Source organism: Manduca sexta, unplaced genomic scaffold (assembly GCF_014839805.1).
Source record: "Manduca sexta isolate Smith_Timp_Sample1 unplaced genomic scaffold, JHU_Msex_v1.0 HiC_scaffold_77, whole genome shotgun sequence".
NCBI lineage: Eukaryota > Metazoa > Arthropoda > Insecta > Lepidoptera > Sphingidae > Manduca > Manduca sexta.
Window position 1 is genome coordinate 52456 of NW_023595594.1, and position 27502 is coordinate 79957.

The 27502-nt window shown below is 40.4% G+C and overlaps 1 protein-coding gene across 3 annotated transcripts; it reads right to left on the bottom strand.

Annotated features, from left to right (window-relative positions):
- Nucleotides 1–591: 591 nt before the first annotated feature.
- LOC115452471 (mitochondrial coenzyme A transporter SLC25A42) lies at nt 592–27502 on the bottom strand. Of its 3 annotated transcripts, XR_005113991.1 has the most exons (10): nt 27388–27502; nt 16472–16556; nt 13071–13221; nt 12097–12285; nt 11516–11695; nt 10979–11064; nt 9069–9252; nt 5214–5348; nt 3723–3809; nt 592–2413 (listed from the first exon to the last, which is right to left on the bottom strand). XR_005113991.1 is itself a non-coding variant. In XM_037447238.1 (9 exons), exons 2-9 carry the CDS (start codon nt 16527–16529, stop codon nt 2410–2412), a joined length of 987 nt encoding a protein of 328 aa, XP_037303135.1. In that variant the 5' UTR covers nt 16530–16556; nt 27388–27502; the 3' UTR covers nt 600–2409. The 3 variants fall into 3 exon arrangements, 2 of the variants coding, with proteins under 2 accessions (XP_037303135.1, XP_037303136.1); XM_037447238.1 differs by lacking the exon at nt 3723–3809 and having other exon boundaries at nt 600–2413; XM_037447239.1 differs by lacking the exons at nt 592–2413; nt 3723–3809; nt 5214–5348 and adding an exon at nt 7087–9023 and having other exon boundaries at nt 9161–9252.

Sequence of the window (27502 nt, forward strand, 5' to 3'; positions counted from 1 at the left end):
TCAACTCTCATATTGCATTTTATAATTATAATATCATTCTAAAATATACATATTCTCTACTTAATAATAAAACACGTAGACTGACGAGTGGAAGACAAAATGACAACAACTGACGACTATCTAAACTATCCCAACGAGACTTTGCGTTAAACTAATTCAAGTCTCTAATATTGTCAAGCTTTACTCTGATTGGTTCATTTTTACTATGGATCCGACGGCTGCGGTTAAGAACATAGTTGGCTCATAAAAAAGTCACTAAAACGGGCATTCTCATAGATAAAGCCGGTCCTGTATTGCAAGTTACAGCTTATATCTATATCTATATATATATATATATATATATATATATATATATATATATATATATATATATATATATATATATATATATATAGATATAGATATAAGCTGTAACTTGCAATACAGGACCGGCTATATATATATATATATATAAATGAATCCCTATTTCCCTTGGTCACGCCATCACGCGTGAACGGCTGCACCGGTTTCACTATTATTTTTTTGTGTTTTGTTATTGTCAGGAAAAGGTTCTTATGAAAGAAAAAATTCAAAAAAATGCACGGAAAATTTGAAAATTAAAGAAAACTTAACGCAAATATTAATTTTATATAACAGTCAATTGTTTGAAATAACTGTCAGCGATTGACAGAATGCGCGTGTGCATACATAGTTAAGACGGGACAACGTCTGTCGGGTGAATTAGTTTTTTTTTTATAAATAATGGCACATTAACCTTGAAGGTGCGCCATCCCTGCCCTAGAGATTACCTTTGTCGATAATATATATCCATACATTTTGACCGTTTTCTGTTTATTATATTGTCTTTAGTTATAAGCGACTTTTGAGTAATAATTAAATATTCTCATGTACCTTGACTTATCATAAGCGCTATGTTCGCTTACGTGATGAATAAAGCATTATATTTTTTATTTTATTTTGACGATTGTACAACGCCTTCTTGGTTATGGTCCCTCGTGTAGTTACGGCCCAAAAACCGACTATATGTCAAACAATCTCAGGAAAATCATGTTTTTCTTTAAAAAAAACTTTTTCTAAGGATTTCCCGCCTGGGAATTGAACCCAGGACCTCATGGTCTATATCACGCTGCGCATGGCTAGATCAAAGAGGCGATTTGTTTGAGTAGATATAATCTCATTTTACAAGCTTATCCCGTCACATAAAAAAAGAAAGATAAAAACTCATTTTTTTACTAAAATATTTTTGTTAGAGAAATAATATCATGCAAACTTGACAACCCTAATTTTATACTTTCAAATCATTACAAAATATACATAAAATGTAACATTACAACGTCTCCTGATAACTATCGCATCTGTAAAAATAGCGATTCACTTTTAGCATTTCATTATCAAGGTACTGTTTTACCAAACCTATTTCATTCAAAACTAAATAAACGAAAAAAAAATCATTAAAAACAATTTACTACATTTTTAATGGATTTGGTAGTAAATAGAACCTAGTTAACGCAACGTTAAAGCTCCACACGACGGCAGCTCCGTCCCTCCGACCCTTCCGATAATTCCGGCCGCGTGCCGACGCAAACTAGGTAGACTGATATATTGCTTGCGCACCTCTCGCGTTACCCATAATGGCTGATGTCTCATCCTCTCAGTGGCCGTCCTGAGCCGAGGCCGTGACCCTCTAGAGGGTCCTCAGCATGGTCACTTAAGGACTCACAGTGCCTGAAGCACTCACCCGCAAGACCGGTGTTTGTATAAGCCGGTCCTGCCAGGCTAACAAACGTATGACAATTTAAAAAAAAAACTGTTAAAAAAGTGAATATTTTTCAGATACAATAGTGTACATAGAAAACATCGATTTGTAAACTAAATTCCCATAATCTCCATCGCTCGTCAATCTACGTAAAACAACTTTTTATATATTATTGTCAATATTTATCTTCAGTCATACTGACAGTCAACGAGACAGTTTCAATTGAAAAACCGTTTGCGGAGTGTAACGATCGGATACAATCAGTATATAAAGAATACGTAGTTCTATTAAAAATATATAAAAACATTATTATAATGTATAAGTATAAGACTTAAAATCTCACGTCTCAGGATGGCGAGCGCAGTGGAATACCAAACAATACTTTGTAATTCAAGGTGTTGGTGTTTCTACTGTTCATAGGTATCGCTTACCATCAGAACGGCAAGCTCGTCTCGTCATTTAAAACAATAAAAAAAATAACCTTTTAACTATTATTTGATATAGAAACACAGAAATATTTTACGATCGTAATACATTACACTCTGCAAACGATTTAATAACAACGCCACCTACCGTCTAAGAAACGCAACTATCGGTGACATCTAGCGGCGTGCGGAAACACTAAACCGAACACGACGGACTAACGAAGCATGTTACCTGCGAATAAAGTTTGAAAATATAAATTCAATACGACAATCACATGAAGACGAAAAAAGAAAACTTTTGCCAAACTTGTTAAAGGATTGACACACAATTTTAGTTTCGATGGTCGAAAGGCAAATTGTCATAAGCGACATTTTTTTCGAATTTTTTAACTAGATTAAAAAAACACAGAAATACTTGCTTTTTTTTTGTTATTGTGTTTTATTGTAATACTATCGACCCGCCCCGGCTTCGCACGGGTGCAATATTTCCCCACTATTTAATGGATGTTATTATACATATAAACCTTCCTCTTGAATCACTCTATCTATTAAATAAAACCGCATCAAAATCCGTTGCGTAGTTTTAAAGATTTAAGCATACAAAGGGACAGAGAAAGCGACTTTGTTTTATACTATGTAGTGATTAGTGATAAGAGTTGCTGTAGAGGGTAGTGTTCGTGTGTATGTGTGGTCGGCAAAGGGTAGGGTCATGTTATTTGATAGGATGGCCGTTCCCCATGCCGGCGTTATGAATAAGTGAGGTGGGGGACCTTCCCGTCCGTTCCCCCAGGAGTATATCAATTCTTGTAAGGCAATCCATATATTAGTGACAAATATACCAAATACCAAAAGCGGCGGTAGCCTAGTTGGGTGTGGAACGGACTGCCGAGACGAATGTCCGCAGGTCAAATCCCAAGAGCACACATCTCTGACTTTTCTAAAAAAATTATGTGTGTATTCTTTGTGAATTTATCGTTCGCTTTAACGGTGAAGGAAAACATCGTGAGGAAACCTGCACATCTGAGAAGTTCTCTATAGGAATTTCGAAGGTGTGTGAAGTCTACCAATCCGCACTACAGCGTGGTAGACTAAGGCCTAATCCCTCTCAGTAGTAGAGGAGGCCCGTGCAGCAGTGGGACAGTATATAATACAGGGCTGATATTATTATTAAATATACCAAAAAATAATTATATAAATATTTTGATGCGCCATTTTTTTCTGCGTCGTTTGATCTAGGTTTTGTAGGTCTAGGTTATAATCACTACTCAAAAATGTACTGATTGTCGCTTAGATATTATTGCCTTTCAAGCGACGATATAATTTTCTTGAAATGTGTGTGCGTGTGGTGGTTGCAAACATACAAAAGTGTGTGGTCTTTTTATTATTATTAAGTCCTGATTTTCAATATGTTTGAAACTTAGTATCATAAAAAATGTCGCCTAAGTCAAAAGCATTTCTTATATATTTGTTAGTAAAAAAAATGCAAAAAGTTTTTTTTTAAATTACACCACACCATGCCACTCAAAAGAGATTCGACTCACATATTTCATTTAGGAATTGATCCCAGAACGTCTCTACGAATCCTCCACGAGGTTTAATGTTATAATTTCGTTGCGTCAGACCGAAAACTAGAAACAAAATAAGCTGTACCAGTATGGGACGGACGGAAAACAAAAAAAAATGCAGCGGGACCATATCGGGAATACACTTTAATAAATAAAAAAGGAATCACGGCAATCGCTCCACAAATCTCTGAGTAATAGGTGTAAATACTTACCTCCTTATTCATAGACATTATTTATCTAAGGACGGAGCATTGCTGTAATAACAAGTCTGTTCCTCAGCTTTGTTTATCTGACAGCCAACTAGATTCAAGTTGTAACTCAATATTAGCCAATCACATCGGCCCTATGTCTATGCACTGCGAAGGCTGCCATGCCGTCAGCACTGAGAAACAGACTTGTTATCACAGCAATGCTCCGCCCTTAGATAAATAACGTCTATGAATAAAGGGGTGAAAAACAAATACCAATAGAGAAATTCCTTATTTTTTGTAAACCGTTTAAAATGTCCTAAAGTATTTTTATTATTAAAATAGCCTTCATATATTTCAATATAAATATTATATGAGTGTAATAGCCGATTGACTTGTTAGTTAGTTGTATGGTATTACTGCAGTGAAGTCATGGGTTTGATTCCCGGATAGGGCAGTGATATTGAGTTCTTCTACTCCTTATCAAGAATTTGTACCCGATGTGGCAATAGGCTTGCTCCCTATAGGGCGAAAAATATGGGCACCAATAAGGTATTTGACCTTTTTTTATAACTTTAATAAAATATGTACGTCATATAAATTCTAAAACAGAAATCATTGAAATCTGATGAAAAAGCCACAAGTTATAAGCCATTGAAGTTTGGTAGGAGGGGTGAGTGTCAATAAACAGAAAAGGGACGAAATACTTGCTAGTGACGTCAGCGGGCATTACAATGCGTGCGAATGAAAGAGATGGAGCGATATCCCCACTTCACATTCCTGCACGTAGCAATATTTGAAATATGAATTACTGCCTCATTTCTTATCGAATTTTAATGCTGTTTTCACAGAATTTCTTTTCTGTACTAATTGCTGTTACATATTAAATGCATAAAATCAAACAGTCAAATACCCTTTTGCACCTCTACCTACCCCTTTTGTGAATAAAAAGTATGTGTGTGTGTTTGTATGTGTGCAGTATCAGTATCAGTCATGCTGGTACTGCAGCAAGAAGCTGAATGAGGGTTCCCATTGTTGGCACAATGGGTATAATTTTTTCTTTAAGTATATGTTTTGTTTGTCTCCGCTTGTATTGTACACGTTATACTGTTATTGTCCCAATAATAAATCTTTCTTTTTTTTTTTTTCATTTATTTTGGCAACAAACAGTCATTCATTAACAAAATCTGTTTTAAAGATAAAATTTACTGACAAAAGACCTATAGTACCGAACAGATAATTATATTAAAAAAAAAAAAAAATTCTTTCTTTCACATACCTGTGCATTGTAACGAGTACCTCCCGCAGCGCGTTCTTGATGGCGTCGTACGTGGCGAACGATATGCCCACCGCGATGGGGCCCTTCACCCAATTCATGCTGAGGCCCTTGAAGAACCCGCGCCAGCCCTCGGACCTGGGACGGATATACGTCTTATAAAATGATATCTGAAGTAAGGATGGCGAATAAATCCATGTCAGCAAAGTTAAATGTATATTATTTTTTTCGCATGCGCCTGCGCACGTTTCCAGCGGGTAGTTAGTAGTCTGAGGACACTACACTACACACACCTGTACACAGTGAGCAGCGTGTCCGCGATGGTGCTGTACGGGTAGGAGCCGTCCACGCGTCGTCGACTGGTCTGCATGCGCCTGCGCACGATGTCCAGCGGGTAGTTAGTAGTCTGAGGACACTACACTACACACACCTGTACACAGTGAGCAGCGTGTCCGCGATGGTGCTGTACGGGTAGGAGCCGTCCACGCGTCGTCGACTGGTCTGCATGCGCCTGCGCACGATGTCCAGCGGGTAGTTAGTAGTCTGAGGACACTACACTACACACACCTGTACACAGTGAGCAGCGTGTCCGCGATGGTGCTGTACGGGTAGGAGCCGTCCACGCGTCGTCGACTGGTCTGCATGCGCCTGCGCACGATGTCCAGCGGGTAGTTAGTAGTCTGAGGACACTACACTACACACACCTGTACACAGTGAGCAGCGTGTCCGCGATGGTGCTGTACGGGTAGGAGCCGTCCACGCGTCGTCGACTGGTCTGCATGCGCCTGCGCACGATGTCCAGCGGGTAGTTAGTAGTCTGAGGACACTACACTACACACACCTGTACACAGTGAGCAGCGTGTCCGCGATGGTGCTGTACGGGTAGGAGCCGTCCACGCGTCGTCGACTGGTCTGCATGCGCCTGCGCACGATGTCCAGCGGGTAGTTAGTAGTCTGAGGACACTACACTACACACACCTGTACACAGTGAGCAGCGTGTCCGCGATGGTGCTGTACGGGTAGGAGCCGTCCACGCGTCGTCGACTGGTCTGCATGCGCCTGCGCACGATGTCCAGCGGGTAGTTAGTAGTCTGAGGACACTACACTACACACACCTGTACACAGTGAGCAGCGTGTCCGCGATGGTGCTGTACGGGTAGGAGCCGTCCACGCGTCGTCGACTGGTCTGCATGCGCCTGCGCACGATGTCCAGCGGGTAGTTAGTACTCGTCTGAGGACACTACACTACACACACCTGTACACAGTGAGCAGCGTGTCCGCGATGGTGCTGTACGGGTAGGAGCCGTCCACGCGTCGTCGACTGGTCTGCATGCGCCTGCGCACGATGTCCAGCGGGTAGTTAGTAGTCTGAGGACACTACACTACACACACCTGTACACAGTGAGCAGCGTGTCCGCGATGGTGCTGTACGGGTAGGAGCCGTCCACGCGTCGTCGACTGGTCTGCATGCGCCTGCGCACGATGTCCAGCGGGTAGTTAGTAGTCTGAGGACACTACACTACACACACCTGTACACAGTGAGCAGCGTGTCCGCGATGGTGCTGTACGGGTAGGAGCCGTCCACGCGTCGTCGACTGGTCTGCATGCGCCTGTGCACGATGTCCAGCGGGTAGTTAGTAGTCTGAGGACACTACACTACACACACCTGTACACAGTGAGCAGCGTGTCCGCGATGGTGCTGTACGGGTAGGAGCCGTCCACGCGTCGTCGACTGGTCTGCATGCGCCTGCGCACGATGTCCAGCGGGTAGTTAGTAGTCTGAGGACACTACACTACACACACCTGTACACAGTGAGCAGCGTGTCCGCGATGGTGCTGTACGGGTAGGAGCCGTCCACGCGTCGTCGACTGGTCTGCATGCGCCTGCGCACGATGTCCAGCGGGTAGTTAGTAGTCTGAGGACACTACACTACACACACCTGTACACAGTGAGCAGCGTGTCCGCGATGGTGCTGTACGGGTAGGAGCCGTCCACGCGTCGTCGACTGGTCTGCATGCGCCTGCGCACGATGTCCAGCGGGTAGTTAGTAGTCTGAGGACACTACACTACACACACCTGTACACAGTGAGCAGCGTGTCCGCGATGGTGCTGTACGGGTAGGAGCCGTCCACGCGTCGTCGACTGGTCTGCATGCGCCTGCGCACGATGTCCAGCGGGTAGTTAGTAGTCTGAGGACACTACACTACACACACCTGTACACAGTGAGCAGCGTGTCCGCGATGGTGCTGTACGGGTAGGAGCCGTCCACGCGTCGTCGACTGGTCTGCATGCGCCTGCGCACGATGTCCAGCGGGTAGTTAGTAGTCTGAGGACACTACACTACACACACCTGTACACAGTGAGCAGCGTGTCCGCGATGGTGCTGTACGGGTAGGAGCCGTCCACGCGTCGTCGACTGGTCTGCATGCGCCTGCGCACGATGTCCAGCGGGTAGTTAGTAGTCTGAGGACACTACACTACACACACCTGTACACAGTGAGCAGCGTGTCCGCGATGGTGCTGTACGGGTAGGAGCCGTCCACGCGTCGTCGACTGGTCTGCATGCGCCTGCGCACGATGTCCAGCGGGTAGTTAGTAGTCTGAGGACACTACACTACACACACCTGTACACAGTGAGCAGCGTGTCCGCGATGGTGCTGTACGGGTAGGAGCCGTCCACGCGTCGTCGACTGGTCTGCATGCGCCTGCGCACGATGTCCAGCGGGTAGTTAGTAGTCTGAGGACACTACACTACACACACCTGTACACAGTGAGCAGCGTGTCCGCGATGGTGCTGTACGGGTAGGAGCCGTCCACGCGTCGTCGACTGGTCTGCATGCGCCTGCGCACGATGTCCAGCGGGTAGTTAGTAGTCTGAGGACACTACACTACACACACCTGTACACAGTGAGCAGCGTGTCCGCGATGGTGCTGTACGGGTAGGAGCCGTCCACGCGTCGTCGACTGGTCTGCATGCGCCTGCGCACGATGTCCAGCGGGTAGTTAGTAGTCTGAGGACACTACACTACACACACCTGTACACAGTGAGCAGCGTGTCCGCGATGGTGCTGTACGGGTAGGAGCCGTCCACGCGTCGTCGACTGGTCTGCATGCGCCTGCGCACGATGTCCAGCGGGTAGTTAGTAGTCTGAGGACACTACACTACACACACCTGTACACAGTGAGCAGCGTGTCCGCGATGGTGCTGTACGGGTAGGAGCCGTCCACGCGTCGTCGACTGGTCTGCATGCGCCTGCGCACGATGTCCAGCGGGTAGTTAGTAGTCTGAGGACACTACACTACACACACCTGTACACAGTGAGCAGCGTGTCCGCGATGGTGCTGTACGGGTAGGAGCCGTCCACGCGTCGTCGACTGGTCTGCATGCGCCTGCGCACGATGTCCAGCGGGTAGTTAGTAGTCTGAGGACACTACACTACACACACCTGTACACAGTGAGCAGCGTGTCCGCGATGGTGCTGTACGGGTAGGAGCCGTCCACGCGTCGTCGACTGGTCTGCATGCGCCTGCGCACGATGTCCAGCGGGTAGTTAGTAGTCTGAGGACACTACACTACACACACCTGTACACAGTGAGCAGCGTGTCCGCGATGGTGCTGTACGGGTAGGAGCCGTCCACGCGTCGTCGACTGGTCTGCATGCGCCTGCGCACGATGTCCAGCGGGTAGTTAGTAGTCTGAGGACACTACACTACACACACCTGTACACAGTGAGCAGCGTGTCCGCGATGGTGCTGTACGGGTAGGAGCCGTCCACGCGTCGTCGACTGGTCTGCATGCGCCTGCGCACGATGTCCAGCGGGTAGTTAGTAGTCTGAGGACACTACACTACACACACCTGTACACAGTGAGCAGCGTGTCCGCGATGGTGCTGTACGGGTAGGAGCCGTCCACGCGTCGTCGACTGGTCTGCATGCGCCTGCGCACGATGTCCAGCGGGTAGCTTGTGGTCTGCGCCAGGGCACCCGCCGTGCCTCCGAATATGACGTTCATTATCGTGCCTTGTTCGCGGCCGAAGTAATCTGAAGGAATGATAAAAAAAATAACATTTGTTGGCTTTAAAACCTAAAAAGCCCTGTATTATATTGCCCACTGTTGGGCACAGACCTCCTCTACTACTGATAGGGATTAGACCTTAGTCCACCACGCTGTAGTGCGGGTAGACTTCACACACCCTCAAAATTCTTGTAGAGAACTTCTCAGGTATGCAGGTTTCCTCACGATGTTTTCCTTCACCGATAAAGCAAGCCGATAGTTCACAAAGAATATGCACATAACTTTAGAAAAGTCAGTGGTGTGTTGGGTTTACAACCTGCGGACATTCGTCTCAGCAGTCCATTCCAAAACCAACTAGGCTATCCAAGCTAGTGAAATGAATGAAAAATTTCAAAAGAAAAATATGAGTCTCATAATATTAGATATAGCTTCATAAATATAAACATTTGAGTATGTTCAAAAATGAAAAGTCACTTTAGGTATGTAGGTTACTTCGCGACGTTACATGTATGGCTCGGTGTTACATTACTGTGCATTGACGTATATTCTATAGACACGAACGTACATATAAACTATTTGTTCAAAATGTGAACTAAAATGGCAAAACGTCACTGTTACAACATATTTTTTCACTTGAACATCATTTCACTTATTTGACTAATATTTTATTCACATCCAGGTTTACACTTAGAATCGAGTTATATAATGAGCGGCACTTCGTACACAACCACAAGCTGTCAATATTGATCATACTAAATGTACGGATTGCAGTACAGTTTGTATGATCTACAACTTTTGTCTGACCAATTTTTACAATACCACCAGTTTCAGAGAAAAATGAAAAAAAAACGAATTTTTTGACCTTTGACCTTGAATTAAATTTTTTGCACACATAGGATCGATGAGGACTTTGACATTTTATTTATAATGACGTATTATTAATTTTCATTTCTAACAAACAGGTTTTTTTTGTCTATTCTGACTATACGTAGTACATATATATCGATGCAGCTGTTTGTAATCAACATTGACTTTTATCAAATCTGTTGGTCATTAAATAAATACAGATAAAAGAAATCTAAATTATATGGATTAGAACCTCACGATACTGCTGAAGTTTGTTCGATTATCGACAATGGCTCAGCGGAAGACGAGCGCTGGTTTTATCATGTAGATTTGAGGTTGCTTTTGTGAAGGTCACATAGATAAGTGGTACTGCTGGTGGTAGGTCTCTCATATGTGAGAGTCCGCCTGGATACCACTGCAATGTCTATTTCTGTCAAGCAGTGTGTAGTCACTTGTGTACTGGTTTGAAGGACATAGCCAGTGTAACTACTGGACATATTGAGACATCTCACGTCTCAGGGTGGCTTGTTTTTGTATTTATATGTAATCTTGATTGTTACATTCCTTTGTCTAATTTTATATAGAAAAACAATTACATTTACGAATACCACTTATTAATGTATAAAATATATTTGTCTCGATCACACACACACAGAGAGAAACAGAGAGAGGGGGAAAGAGAAAGAAAGAGAGAGAGAGAGAGAGAAAGACGTACAAACATGTGCGCGCACGCATAAATGCGCTTACACATACACACTCACACATAGACGCAACAATACTACGTCTCTCTCTCTCTCTCTCTCTCTCTCTTCCTAACTAATCTTCCCACATGATGGTGAGGTCAGCCTTCTTCACATTTAACTACTACGTCACAGAGTTAGTCTATCACACTATTTAAATACTCACCTAAATACTTGTGCTTCAGAGTGTCATAAGTGAAGAACGAGACGCCCGCGTACGGGATCACGCCCAGCACCGTCGCAGGGTAGCCTCTGCCAAGCAGAACTGAGACTTAGCACGCTTAACACAGGGTACATAATACTTGGTGAAATAGGACGACTAAATCTCAATGTGTAAGACGCACGGTAATTGAATGAAAAGTTAATTTCGAAACTAATCAGTCATTTAATAACAATACTACTGATGTCTCTAGCCTAATAACTTTACCCAATATAAATTTAGTCTTGCGATTTAATCCCATCACACATTCGTTTTCGACTTAATCCTACCAAAAAATAGTCTCGTCACTTAACCTAATCAGACTTTAACCTTGCGACTTAACCCAAGCAACTTTAGTCTCGCGACTTAACCCAACCAAATTTAATTTTGCGACTTAATCCAATCAAAATAAAATCTCGCGACTTAACCCAATCAAACTTTAGTCTCGTGACTTAACCTAATCAAAATTTCATCACACGGTTTAAATATTTAGCCGCAGCTTACCTATAGAGCGTCCTCAAGCCCTCTTCGCGGACCACCTTGCTGAACATGGCGCGCAGCGTGCGGTACTCGGCGGCGTTGGTGACCGCCATGCGCGCGCGCGCCAGGTCCAGCGGGTACGTGGCGCTCTGTGACGTCACGCCCGCCAGCGAGCCCGCCAGCAGGTGCAGGATCGGGTGCTGTCTGCAATTATATTGTATTCATTAGGGTCATTTTTTGACAGATTAAAGTTATTCATTAGATATACAAACAAATTACGGGATCTACCATCAGGCGATCGACTTGCGAATGCCGTTATACATTTATATTATAAAAATATGTACTATAAATGTGACTGTGACTGTGTGAGAGTATAGGGAGCACTAATGACGTCTCTGCTTAACCTTTTAGGTATAATAATGTGTGTATGTTAATCTCTCTCTCTCTCTCTCTCTTTCTCTCTCTCTCTCTCTCTCTCTCACGTCTCTCTCACTCTATGATAAGTGTGGGGTCCAATAAAATGTTGACTGACGACAGATGATTACCCCTACTCTCTCTCTCTGCGTCTCTATGTATGTGTGTGATTAAAATTTCCCAATACTCACTGTGCGGTTTGCGGCGTGTCGACGGCGAGCACCCGCTTCCACTGCTCGTGCGCAGTGAACTGTATGGCGGCGTACGGCACTATCCGCGCCATGGTCGCGCTGTTCCCACGCCACAGCGCCAGCGGCCCCTCGTGCCGCAGCGACTGCGACAGGAACTGCAGCGCCGCGCGCCACGAGTACGGCGTCTGACTGCAGGGATCGGCACGTTAGGACTGCAGGTCGGGGGGTTCTATACTGATGCTCAATAGCCAGAGATGATTACCCCACAGTCGACACTTATGTTTGAACCAGATATACACAGGCTGAGCCCGTGAAACACTCACACCACTGTGGTGGGTCACTTCTATAACTATTTCTATTCGTACGCAGTAATATGTATGCTGTTTTGTTCCAGTTTGAAGAACATTGTAACTTATTACTGGACATTATAAGACTTAACATCTTGTCTCAGGTGACGAGCGCTGAGTTCCACGCAATTATAATCAAAGTTCTGTATGTGTGCTACTGTTTATGAGCGGTCGTATCGCTTCCCATCAGACGAACATACTCGTCTCGTCATTTAAGTGCAATAAAAGAGCGGACGTACGAAGCGACATGGTCATTAAATTACGACCAAATAGAGATAAAAAAGGGAGAAGTGAACCTAAATCACTTATCTTCGTCTCACCGGACTATGAGAAGGAACAGAGAGTGCTTGTGTATTGCACACACTCGTGCACTATAATATCTCCTGCTGATCTCTCTCCGGTCATGTCGTCTCACCGGACTATGAGAAGGAACAGAGAGTGCTTGTGTATTGCACACTCGTGCACTATAATATCTCCTGCGTCTGATCTCCGTGGAGATTGGCCGCCGTGGCCGAAATTGGGCTACGAGGGATTCATTCAGCATTTACTCAGAAGCAGTATAACAGGCCCTAACACTTTGAAACTAGACTATTTCTCCCTCCCTATTTCCCCCTTCAATAAACTCACGATATTTGGAAGTTGATCTTGGTGCGATCCAGCGGCGCGATGGCGGTCTTGGCTAATGCTCCAGCGGAGGCGCCGGCTACCAGCGAAGTCACCACCATCTCACCGTGGCCCAGCCGCGGCCTCGCATCCTCACGGTGGGCCTTATAAGAGTCTGTAAAAGAAATGGCACTTGTTGTTTTTTTATTGCTTTGAATTACGAGTTTGCCGTTCTGATGGGAAGCGATACGACCGATAAACAGTAGAAACACAAACACCTTGAATTACAAAGTGTTAGATATTCCACTGCGCTCGCCATCCTGAGATGTGAGATGTTAATTATTATGTCCAGTAGTTACACTGACTACAATGTTTTCAAAACCGGAACACAACAGTGACTACACATTGCTACTTGGCGGCAGAAATAGATATTGCGGTGGTAAGGTCAGCAATAAAAGTAGCTAAATAAATTCAAAATTTTACATCAGCTTTAATTTTTTGTGTCCGTATTAACAATCGTTTTTTCTTCATTAAAATAAACTTCAAAGGGTTTACATTATTTTACATAAAGAAAAAATAAAATTTAGATTAATATTCAAGTGTAGATGAGTTTCAAAGTTCGAATTGGTTCAGCTACTTTTGGGTCCGACTGTACATACCAAGGCGGACTCACATATGAGAGACCACCAGCAGATTAATTACAAAGAAAAAGGAATCGATTGTTGGTTTAATGGCAGTAAAAATCGATATTTATTCACAATTGCATAATTGACAAAATTGATATTTATATACTTTATAGATGTAATAAAATTGAATATTTCAAAGATGTGTGCATTTTAATCAATACATTCGAAATTGTAATCAGTGAATGATAACGAAATATTGAATAATTCATTCCAAATAGGTATAATTCATGATGAATTAAGAATCGATTTGGGTCCGTCCAGAGGAATTGACAACATTAAATTTTTTTCAACATACTCAAATGTTTACATTTTATGAAACTAGATCTAAAATTATGAGATCCATTATTTTTATTTTTCCAAAATTTTTTTGTTTTCATTCATGATTTTCACTTTGAATTTTGTTTTATTCTAAAACGACGTAAGCACCAATTGACATCATATACTTTTATGTATACGGCTCAAGATATATTGACCTTTGCTTAGCAGTAAAAAGAAGTGAAAACTGTGACGGACCTATGGTATATTTGTTTTAGACACGTTTACATTTTGAAATGTTATTAATTGCCGTTTTAATTTGGGAGGGATTTCTTTAGAGTTATCGCCAACAGTGCTTGGGGGGTCGCCATTTTACTAAGCGTTTGTTCCAATAAGTTTGATCTAACATAATCGGTGCTGTCTCATCTCCTAGTGACCGAGAGCTGAGGTTCGTAACCCGTTAGTGCGTTACCATCAGGTCGCATAATTTTCAAGGGTTGCTAGCATCGACATATATGTACTACGTACTAGATTTGGCGTTCCTAACATTCACTGTGTTCAACTGGATTGAGCTGCAATCCATTCAAACTTTTAGTATGGTCAATATTGATAGCTTGTGGTTGTGTACGGAGCGCTCATGATATAAGAACTCGAGTCTAAATGTAAACCTGGATTTGAATAAAAAATATTAGTCAAATAAGTAAAATAATTTGTTGTTCAAGTGAATAAATATGTTATAACAGTGACGTTTTGCCATTTTAGTTCAGGTTTTGAACAAATAGTTTATATGGACGTTCGTGTCTATAGAATATACGTTAATGGTTGAGTACGTCTAAAGCGCTCACCCGCTAGTCCGGTTTGTATAAGCCGGCCCTCGCCAGGCTAACAAACGTAATGTTATAAAAAAGGTTAATCTATCATTGGACTTAAACTTTTAACCTGACCGATGTTATCTTCACTGTTATCAGTGACAAGGACGCTTATCATTGCAATATACACGCGACAATTTACACTCATTATCAAGAGGTTTTTTTGTTTTTAAATTTATTTAATTACTGGTAGGTCTCTCATATGTAAGAGTCCGCGTAGGTACCACTGGAATGTCTGTTTCTGTCAAGCAGTGTGTAGTCACTGTTGTGTTCCGATTTAAAGAACATTGTAGCCAGTGTAACTACTGGACATAATAATTAACATCTCATGTCTCAGGTTTGTGAGCGCAGTGGAATACCGAGCACTTTCTAATTCAAGGTGTTGGTGTTTCTACTGTTTATCGGTCGTATCGCTTACCATCAGGCGAACGGCAAGCTCGTCTCGTCATTCAAAGCAATAAAAAAAAAAAACGTGCGCTTGATTTATAATTTTTAGTGTAATGCTCGACTTCTTGTTCGTTCTGTTATTGCCGGACATGCACTCTTGCCACCTGTAATATATACTACTAGCTTTTGCTCGCGGCTTAGCCCGCGTAAAGGAGTTTTCCGAGATAATTTTTTTCCGACTTACTTGATATGTATCGTTATATTATGACCAAATTATACAAAATCATTATAAATTGTAGCCTATGTGTTATGATGTATAACCAATATCACAGTATAGTTTCAACCAAATCCGTTCAGTAGTTTTTTCGTGAAAGAGGAACAATCATACATACATAATCACAAACTTTCGCATTTATAATATTAGTAGGGTAGATAGATATCAACATCCTCCAAAAACAAGCAGCAATCCATACGTCCGTTATATTAAGCAGAGTGTTAGGAGACACGTTTTACGTATACGGGGAACAACAGGGAGACTGAATCACCTCTTCCCTGAAGATATCAGGGCGGGTGGTCAACAAACCCGAGCAAAAAAACTCGAGTCAGAGAAAACTCTGAAATTTGAAGTAGAATGGAGAGGGGTGAGGCGGAACGATTTTGGGAACCCAGTATTATATATACATCTTATCTAAGTGGTAAGCATCCCTTAGGACAGAGGTTACCAATCTTTGTTTTCTTATAAATCACTTTCATTCAGGGTATTTGAATATGTTTGATTTTGTGCATTTTTTAATATGTAACAATTAGTACAAAAGAGATATGCTGTGAAAACAGCATATCGATAAGAAATGAGGCAGTAATTAAAATTTCATATATTGCTACGTGCAGGAATGGGGATATAGCTCCATCTCTTTCTTTCGCAGCGTAATGCCCGGTGACGTCACATGCAAGTATGTCGTCCCTTTTCTTTTTTTTGACACCCCTCCTACCTAATTTCAATGGCTTATAACTTGTAATTTTTTTAACAGATTTCAATGATTTCTATTTTACAATTTATACGATGTACATATTTTATAAAAGTTATAGAAGATGTCATTACTCAGCAGTGAGACAGTATATAACACAGATATTATATTTTATTCATGTATCACTTGTTTCTGAATAGGCATGACATTTTTATTAAATTTTTAAATTATACTCGGACGACGGTGGTTCTACAGGTACTCACCATGATGTGCGGGTCTTTCATCATGCAGAATGGGGACGCGGGCCTCACCGACCGCCATTATACACGGCCACTATCGCAACCTCATCTGAAAAAGAAAAGTGTAAAGTCAAACCCTCTTATTCATAGACGTTATTTATCTAAGGACGGAGCATTGCTGTGATAACGAGTCTGTTTCTCAGTGCTGACGGCATGGCAGCCTTCGCAGTGCGTAGACATAGGGCCGTTGTGATTGGCTAATATTGAGATACAACTTAAATCTAGTTGGCTGTCAGGTAAACAAAGCTGAGAAACAGACTTGTTATGACAGCAATGCTACGTATTTAGATAACGTCTATGAATAAGGGGGTAAATCTCTACGTGTCTATGTTAATGAATTCCCTCTAAACCGTTGGACCAAATTTAACGTTTCTTATGTGGTTTCGTGTGAGACCCTGGATGGTTTCGATTCGCAATTGGATCCGATAGATGGCGGTGTACTTGGTATTTAGGATTATTATTTTATGGCGGGACAAAGTCTGTCAGGGTCTCTACTTAATTATAAATGAGGATCGCGTTGTGGGGATTTTTGGACATTTCCCATATGTGAATCCCAGATGGGGCAGTGATATTGAATTTTTCGGCTTAGCATCAGTCCGGAATCTGGAATTTGGGCCAGATATGAACAGTGGGCGCCCTGGTTGCACCTCTGCCTACCTCTTCTGGGATAAAGGCGTTCTATAGTTTTGTTATTGTTATATCATTTACAAAACTACACTCTTTATATAATTCGCTGATAAATTTTAATTATTAACCCCCACCCCCTTCCACCTCTTGCCCAAGGGAAATAAAGTGTTTGACTGACTTTTTTTCAAATAAATATGAATATCATTCAATACGCATTTTTATTTTTTTTTTAATCCTCACACCATTAGCAAAATTCGGCTACGGCCGTCTTATCATTCCCTAAATGGCAATAAATTATCATACGTAAGGCATTCGATTAAGCAACTTCTGTCTTCTCTACTATTGAATAAACTTGACCTCTCCGCACCGCATTATACCATTCACCAGCAGGTCTACTTACACTGGTCTTGCCACACGCATAACTACGTATGTTACGCACTCTCTTATCGCTTGTCGGCCCATTGAGATTTTTATCATAATGCTATCAATGCGGTTACTAACGAAAAAAATAATTATCACTTACACAGTATGTAAAGAACGTGGCTGTACGACCTTTTCTTTCTAGAGTATAAAGCGAATGCGCACGCGCAGGTATATAAAAATTGTAGTGTAAAGCAGACAAGTGTTTATGATTTATTTATGTGCGTTCGTCTATATATATAAAAATGTATCCCTATTTCCCTTGGTCACGCCATCACGCGTGAACGGCTGGACCGATTTCACTTTTTTTTTGAAAATATAATTTTATATAACTCAACTGTCAGTGATTGACAGAATGCGCGCTGAAAATTCATAATTAACACGGGACAACATCTGTCGGGTCTACTAGTAACTATATAAGACAGTATAGTGTGTTTCTATGTGGTCAGTGGCGGATTTGCCCTTAGGCCCAGTAGACCCAGGCCTAGGGCGCCAATGCGGGCCAAAAAAACACTGATGATTATAAAAAATAACTCAAATGCAAAGTGTCTTAATGCATTAAAAGCTCGCGTACCGTATGTTCACAATCTTTGAGTGCTGAGAAAGGGGCGGCACACGGCCCAGATCGGCTAGGACTGCAAATCCGCCACTGTATGTAGTAGTGGTGAAAGTTGGAACCGAAAGAGAACCCGACACAACATAGTTACTAATATAGTTTGTTCAGAATGAGAACCGTCGTGGCCGAAAAGTGAACTTTCGAATTTTAAATAGCAACCCTTCCCCGCCATTGGGTAAATGTTAAACTCATTCGTCATGTCGTATTGCCTTGTTATAAACGATCTTGCGTGTTATTTTTAAGGATTTTTGTATATATCGGAGTGAAACTGTTTACTTGGTTATTTTTTTACATGACCGGTAGTATCACCGGTCTATATTTATTTTCCAGACAGTTATTCAATTATTGAAACACTTTTTTACTTCAATAACAATTTACTGCATAGCAACACTAGCGGAATACACAATGTGCTCGGTTCGAGCGTGAAACAAGACTGCTGAAGACTACTACAATACTGCTACAAGGCTGGTACAAGACTGAGCTCTCGCCGTTCGGCCGGTCCTTATATTGACAGCGGTCGACATCCTTCCTTTTCTAATACTTCCTCGATGTAATGATAGATGGCGCCAGTATCGCTCCAGAAATTCACCAATTCAATGAATAACGAGGTGCTGCGGCGACATTTACAAACATACTAGAATTGAACAAAAGAGGTAATTAAACACAGTAGCAACCTCAAATCCCACGACTTTTCTCTTTCTGAACACACTACTATATGCATCAATGCGGTCTGAAATCGTTCTAATGATAATTAGATTCTACATAAAGGAAAGTCGGCAGGTATCGGGTTGTACCCGCCCTGTGGAATGGGGGCGTTTGGAGAATTCCACCACGGTATCACCTGCCTGTCGTAAGAGGCGACTAATAGGGGCCACGAAGGGGGTCGTCGGCGGGCAGCAGGGGGCTGTCCGCACTAGTGCATTTCTGTGCAACTTTTGCACATCTTTCGGTTGACCCCCGGGATGGACGGCAGTGTGTTGTTGGCCTCACGCTGCCGTAGACGCCGAGGGCGTCCTTCGGTGCGCGGGGGCTTTTGAGCCACCCCCCCCCCCCCCATAGGAGACGGGCCTCAAGGCGGCACCGCGCAGGGGCGACTGCGGTCGCAGACTAGACAACGTCAGAGGAAGCCCGCGGCCGTCCCTTATGCGCCGAAGAGGGCCACCGCGGAGTTTTAGCTGGTAGGCCGTGCATAGGTTAAGTTGTATATAGGGTTAGGGTAGGGCCGTAAGGCACGGTTACCCCAGCATAACCGCTCAGTCGCCCCCCACGAAGGCTGGGCGGTAGTAATAAGGCACTTTCTCCGCGAAAACAAAAAAAAAAAAAAGTATCGGGTTGTATGGACCCTTCGGCACTGCTATGTAGTTGTTACGTAAAGTGACAGATTTTTATTGCTTTGAATGACAAGGCGAGCTTGCCGTTCTGAAGGTAAGCGATACGACCGATAAGCAGTAGATACCAACACCTTGAATTACAAAGTATTGTTTGGTATTCCACTGCCAAATGTCAATATTACAATAGATACGTCATAACTGTCACTTTGAAAGAGAGAGAAACAAAAAAAACTGCCACTTCACTTCTTTTTTACTGCAAAGCAAAGGTCATGATATCTTGAGCAGTATATATGACGTCATCTGGTGCTTACGTCGTTTTAGAATAAAATAAAATTAAAAGTGAAAATCATGAATGAAAATATCAGAGTTTTGAAAACAGAAAAAACACGGGTCTCATAATTTTAGATCTAGTTTCATAAAATATAAACATTTGAGTCTGTTGAAAAAATTAAATGTCAATTCTTTTTTAATGCCTCTTCTATACTTGCTACACTCTATGTATGCGAAACATTCTTTGTTTTTATTTTTAGCACACTTACGCTGGTCATTCACATTTCACAAGGCAATGAACAGGATAAAAATACGAAGCATATTCCTGTTTACCAATACTTATATTATGATAATAATTTCTTATGTTTACGCGAATGTTAGATATTAAAATGAAATTAAGCGGTTTAAGTCCGCAGGTTCAGAAAATTCAAGGGGACACACTTCTGAATTTTCTAAAAATTATGTGTGTATTCTTTATGAATTATCGCTTGCTTTAACGGTGAAGGAAAACATCTTGAGGAAACTCGCATACCTGAGAAGTTCTCTATCGGAATTTTGAGGGTTTGTGAAGTCTACCAATCCACACAAGGCCAGCATGGTGAACTAAGGCCTAACCCCTCTCAGTAGTAGAGGAGGCCCGAGCCCAGCAGTGGGCAAGTATATAATACAGGGCTGATATTATCATTATATATATTATGTTTTTTACGAAAGTAACTAATCAGTTCTTGTTGTGGCTTAAGTGCTTTCCGAGGCATGGGGTTACACCGGCAATTTCCTTTAGAGCTGCGACTGAGTAATTTTTAATATGGAAAAACTAAGTCAATTATTTTTTGGCCTGACCCAGGATTGGACTACACAACCTCAGCGCGGTAGTCATACTTATTATAAGTATGCCAATGAGGTAGTGGCAATTAGGCATGACTTAAAAACTAGTTGTTACATTAAGTAAGGGTTTCTGACATTTCATCCAAGACTTTGCCATGTTCATTCTATTGTTTTACCTTGACCAGGAAAAACCTACTACTGGGCTGCCAAGATTGCATTTTCTTTTTATTTTTGTTGTTCAAGTAATTAGTTCTATATTTAACTACATACTGAGGTTTTTTATTTTCCTGCTCAAACTATGCATGAGGTGTACAAATAAAAGATTCTTGCTACTGTCCCTGCATTATTATAAGTTATATCAATGTGACAGTGTCTGAACGCTAACTAACTTAAGTAATAAGTAATTTGAATACACATCGCACTCTTAATAAGATAATGACCTATTTCAAAATTGTTAATATGTGGCAGTTGTCAGAAAACTAATTATTGTTTGCTTCCTTTTATTTTGAAGTTGCTATAAAATTGAGCTTATTGAAGATAGGTAAACAATGAAACCTATAGCATGATAAAAAAGGGTAAAAACTAAAAGGTCGCAAACAGAAATTGGTTGTTTGACGATTCCCACAACTTGGCAATTTTGGAATGGGTCATTATTTTATTAAAAGTATGACATATAAAACTGCAATATGTGTGAAAATTCGCACAAACTATTGTAAAACGCTCTTTTTACAGTAAACATTATATTAGCAAAATAATTACAGAATACAATTTTAAACATTCTTTGACAACGTCCAGCCAGAGAGAATAATAATAGAATAGTCGCCGCGTGAGATATCTTCTTCTGCCAGCCTGCCCGCGCAGCCGAATACTTCCGGAAATGCCCGATGTCATCGGCTAGGATAGCGGCGCGTAACATCGGCCATCCTGCAAAGTGAATACCAAAGGTATTCACAAACATAAATTTGAGAAAGCAGAACTGAATCGGATACTTATATTTTAAACATTTTTACCAGTAAATCACTAACTATTTCTGATCGATTAACTCTTTAATAAACCAATCAAGTCTTGCGTATCCACAATATCCAACAACTTATCCATTTTGCAATTAACTTTCACGCTATATGTGTATATAATTTATTTTTCGTTAGTACCTAAACCCCGTTTCCTTACTTCATTCCCAGCAACCAAAGACCTTCATTCTATTTATCCAAGTTTACATACAGTTAATGCTGAATACTAGTAGCAATCATAGAATGCTGAGAACCAAACTTAAGTTTAAAATAACACCCAGAACAATTAAACCTTTCAAAGCAAAACCTCCAATTAGTAAGACAGCAGTAAATGAAAAGGAATGAGAAGCACAACTAAAGAACTCCATAGAAGTCGCAAAGGAAGTTAACACACAAGATAATAAAACACACAATTAGGGACTTATCAGCACACGATTCATACATATAAATAAGCATACGCAACATATACCAACTCAATCAAATCAATTAATCAAATGGTTTACGAGTAACACAGCATAAAGGCAAGAAGCGTTAGAAAAGTCATAACTGAAATTAATAAAATATTTAAAACTAACATGCGGAAGATTGCCATGCTTCCAGATTATAAACACAGAAAAATGCATTCAAACGACCAGAGGCATTAAGAAAAAAAGACGGGAAAATACAGACAGCGAAAAGAGATTAGATCCCCAGCATAAAGGATAAAAACGGCATAATAGAAACCACAATACGAGAGTCTCTATCAAAGCGACTTAATGCATCCAATAATTATACACATGCAGAAATACTACAGAAACAACAGATCCGACCATTAAAGAACCGGTACCGGAGACAATCTCTGAAACATAAAAGTAGTCAAATAAAACTCCAGGTGCAGAGAACATCAGCAATGAACTTCTCATCGAGAACAGGGACATTATTAACACCTACACTCACATAGTTATAGACTGAGGTCTTAAGAATAAATTAATTTCAAGTCAGTGGACAACAATTACTATTATACGACTACACAAGAAGATTGAAAAGAACATTTTTTATTACTAGCTCTTCTAACCTAATCGATAACATAGGATGTACAGACTCCAAATTAAGAACGGATACATTAGCAACAGAACTGGGTGCACGACTTTCGAGAAGTGAACTCTACATGCAATAAAAGTAAATTAGGAAACAAGTTACATTGTGTTTGAATTAGTAATAACGAATTAGTTGAAGTCACAAATTAGGGACAGAATTTATTATTCCAAGTTTCTTAATCTGAGGTACTTTACCGCTAAAATACAAATTTCTTGAAGCATATTATTGTGGACTGATACATTCGCCACAAAGGCAAGTGATGACTATAATTGATTCGCCGTGTTGGCAAGTTGAAAGTCACTCTGTTATGGAGACGGTTGCCAGAACGAGAATCAGCAAAATTAAGTTTCTTTAACAAAACAGAGTTATCAATGTCAACGTTAACCCATTTTTGTAAAATAAAAAAGAAATGATATCTGCCATCTCGCGTCTTTATTCAGGAAAACTGATTTTAAATTGAGCAAATCTAGATTCGTAGCTTTGTAAACTGTGGCAGTGGTTATTCACGTGTGAAAATGATACAGAAACTGCTTCTGGGCTCTCATACCAATCTCTGAATATGTTCGATGAATGACGGACTCCAGAGAGCATAGCAACATTCAAGATCAAATCGGACGAAACAACTAAAAATACGACAGAGATCTCGGGATCTTCAAAACTTTCGTTTGTTATAACAGAAAACCAATTGAAAGCGCAGTCTACCCCGTAACTATGAGTCGAATAGTCAGTTAAGCCACGCGTGTCAAGACACTTCCTAAATGGGATATTATTTAAAATATAAGAAACACTAAGAAGACTATAAATCTTAACAGTTTGAATAAATAACTATAGGTCTACAACTTGATGTCAAATATCTATAAAGTCCTCGCTAAAGTGGTTCTATATCGCAGGCATAACCAAGACACTGGACCAGATTCAACTAAGAGAACCAGCAGACTTAACCGTTACCCCAGTGTTTATAAAAACTGTCACTGGCGATCGAAGCCGATGTGGAGACATGTGATTTACAATTACACTACTCAAGTACAGCGATAGCTACACGTGTATGTTCCGCTTATATAAACAACCAGCACAGAGAGAACATGGCCAACATGGAATAAAACAACTACAGCAATTTTCATATGCATTACATAATGTTGGCAACTCATCGGAACCAGGATTTGTACATAATTTTCGGTAATGACAATTTTACATTCCGTAAATTGGGCTCCGTAAATAGTATCGATACTGAAGCACACATCCGTCGCTACTTCTAACGAATATGTTTCAACTTTTTTAATTATTATAACACTACCTGAAATTTCACCCCATAAAAAAACATATATACAAAATTTCAATAACTGAACTCTAAACATACTTTTTTAACTATTTGATTAAAACATCAGCTTCTAATGACCCACTAAAATCAGAAGACATCCATCTCTGAAGTATCATCATGACATGAATTCCTTTGTGACATGTCTGCCTCGACAAAACCACGGTTAAAATATTATTATAGCAGTATAATAGATGTCAGTCGTAAGGTTTTATCTGATATTTTATTTTTTTGTTCATAATGTTATTACCAACAATAAACCACCACCACATGGTACACCTCTCAAAATTGCAAGAATACTCAAAGACAAATACAAATGTTTTGCAATCTCAGATTACCATTCCCACTGTTTATCAAAAAATTGAGCGAAGATTAACCAACCAAGCTGAGTGTTACACCTAGTACGGCAACACAATCCAGTATACCATTTCAGAGTCACCATATTGTACCTTTATTCATTCGCAGAAATATTGCTCACATATTGTACCTTATTAATATACTTAGAGAGCATCAATTGTTCAGAGCCATTGCAAGTGCTATGTAAGAATACCAAACATTTCAATTAATAAGCCAGTGCTTTTCAATTTATCCAGAGTCCAAGTACAGACAGAATAGTTTTTTATCATGCTCCAAACCAGATCAGTGAGGGTATCTGGAACAGAAGATATGTATGTTATATTATATTATTATATTACATTTCTAAACAACAACGTTTGCTCTGTCTTATTTTCTTTACTCTGTTTTCCTAAATTGCATTTATACATCAACACAGTTGACTGGATTTTGGAACCTCGTATACCACAAATCACATAATATTGTACTCCTGCCGTATATTGTAGCTTAATCTCTTTATGTCAGACTGTAAGCTTTCCATGTAAGATTAATGAATTCACAGATATTATATATAGTTTATAATTAAATACAAACACAAAACCAGAAACAGAACTAGAAAAACAGAAAAGAAATTAAGTAAAACAGAATTAATGAAGCAGATCAGTAAAATAAAGCAGTCAAATCAGACAGAGTATGTTCTGACGTAGTGTTACCAGGTGTCTCGATGTGCGCGGAATATCCCGGTTATCAGAGTTCTGGAGACGCGTCCCGATTTGCGACTGATTGGGACATTAAATGTCCCGAAAATCAATAAATTTATCAAAAGACATTATTATCAAAAAATAAACAACACATCACATCACTAGCCCTGTAGGTATAGTTTTATTTTGTTCTGTTGTTTAGAGACACGACTGTATCGTGATCTATGATTCGATGTTAAAACAGAAATTGCAATGAAAACCAACATTAGCATGACCTGCAGTATTTTTTTGCGTTTCGACTCTTCAACCTGATCACGATTTGTTTTACCTGTTGCCCGATTTCAAACAAATAGGACCTAGTAACACTAATCAGAATGCTCATGGCTACAGACGGAATATGATCAGAAGGCTCATGGCCACAGACAGAATATGATCAGAATGCTCATGACTACAGACAGAATATGATCAGAATGCTCATGGTTACAGACAGAATATGACCAGAATGGTCATTGCTACAGACAGAATATGATCAAAATGGTCACGGCTGCAGATAGAATATTATCAAAAGGCTCACGGCCACAGACAGATCAGATTAAATAAAATAAACAGTTACGCACGTTCGCATTGTCAGCCTGAAGTGTTGCGCCACTAATTTGACTTCACATGACTCCAGTCATTCCTGTCTCCAATGATTTAGTTTCTAAGAAAACACCCTCTCTAGTGAGCCAAGCAGCAGGCATAACGAAGTTTTTGTTATGAATGTCGTTAATCGTACTAATGTGCAGACATCAATTCCATATGCATTCCCAACATATTTACTTCAACAAACGTAGACGTTGCCATGGTAACTAAAATCTGAGAATCTGGTAATTTTAATTTTGGCATTCAATGATTCATCACAGATTTATTCTGATAGTTCTCTTCACATTCGAATTCAATGTAACTTCAAATTATCATTTGTATAATCCCACTTCTGAATGTAAAACGCTCTTTTACAGTAAACATTATATTAGCAAAATAATTACAGAATACAATTTTAAACATTCTTTTGACAACGTCCAGCCAGAGAGAATAATAATAGAATAGTCGCCGCGTGACATATCTTCTTCTGCCAGCCTGCCCGCGCAGCCGAATACTTCCGGAAACGCCCGATGTCATCGGCTAGGATAGCGGCGCGTAACAATTATAATGTATTTATTGAAGATTACTGTTTTTCTAGTATTATGTTCAAACCAAGATGATGTGACATAAAATTGTGTTTATCTCAAACACATTGAACAGTAACGGTGAAGGAAAACATCGTGAGGAAACCTGCACATCTGAGAAGTTCTCTATAGAAATTTCGAAGGTGTGTGAAGTCTACCAATTCGCACTACAGCATGGTGGACTAAGGCCTAATCCCTCAGTAGTAGAGGAGGCCCGTGCTCAGCAGTGGGCAAGTATATAATACAGAGCTGATATTATTATATTATTAATTAAACAGTATAGTTAGTTATAGACCGACATTAGAAGCAATTTGTGTTGCAAAAGTTATTACTAATTGGTAGTAAGTTGTCTTATTTGAAATGTTGGTGTAACAAGATGTCACAGCCTCCTTAGTTAGGCTAATACAAATAACATATTTATATAGGCATTAAAAATGTACAACTCATAATATGAATCAATATGAAGTATTTTACATTGATGTTTTGCTATTTCACAGTAGATTGAGTATACATCGCATAAACGCTAACATTTGCATGTTGATGTATTATAAAAATCTAGGACTTGGTTTTCCACTTGAAAACATACTATTGGAACTGTGCCCAGTTTGAGATAGATATTCCTTTTATAGTTTTATAACCATGTACCTGTGAGGTGATCAGAGTGTCATTCATTCATAGTTTATCATGATGACTTTTAAACTTAAACCAAAAAGTATCAATTCCAACCTTTGACCTCATATTTATTACTATAAAATGCACATTATTGCCTGACCTTAGCATTGAACCCAGAACATAACATCAAAAAGGCACTGATCTTATAATCTTGGCTAATTATAAATGTGCCTTTGCCTTACATTCAAACGAATGGAGAGGTTCATACTTGAATTAATCTTATCATATAGATAATTATTTCATAATATGCGTATTGAATAAACATTTCTTGTTATAGTAAACATCACTCATTTAATACATCTGAATGCATCATTCGTTATGCATTTATGTACACAAGGGGAAATGACAGCACATGTTAGTAAATATGGCAGAAAAAGTTATTTTAGCGCATAGGGCAAAGTCTATTTTAGATAACCTTCATGGTTATGACAATTAAAAGAGTATTAATAGCGAATTAAAAAAAGGTATTTTTACTTACGATTTTAAAATCCTGTATGACTAAAACTTAACACGCACTGAAACTGAGTTATTAAATTATAGACGATAATTATTATTTTATTATTGCAGTGTTGTTTATGAGAACTTTCTTAATA

Excerpts from the sequence above, each read along its gene's own strand:
- LOC115452471 (XM_037447238.1), bottom strand. The coding sequence starts at position 16,529 with ATGGCGGTCGGTGAGGCCCGCGTCCCCATTCTGCATGATGAAAGACCC. Across the intron at positions 12,286-13,070 it reads AAGATCAACTTCCAAATATC|TCAGACGCCGTACTCGTGGC; the intron begins GTGAGTTTATTG and ends CGATCCCTGCAG. Across the intron at positions 11,696-12,096 it reads GACACGCCGCAAACCGCACA|ACAGCACCCGATCCTGCACC; the intron begins GTGAGTATTGGG and ends ATATAATTGCAG.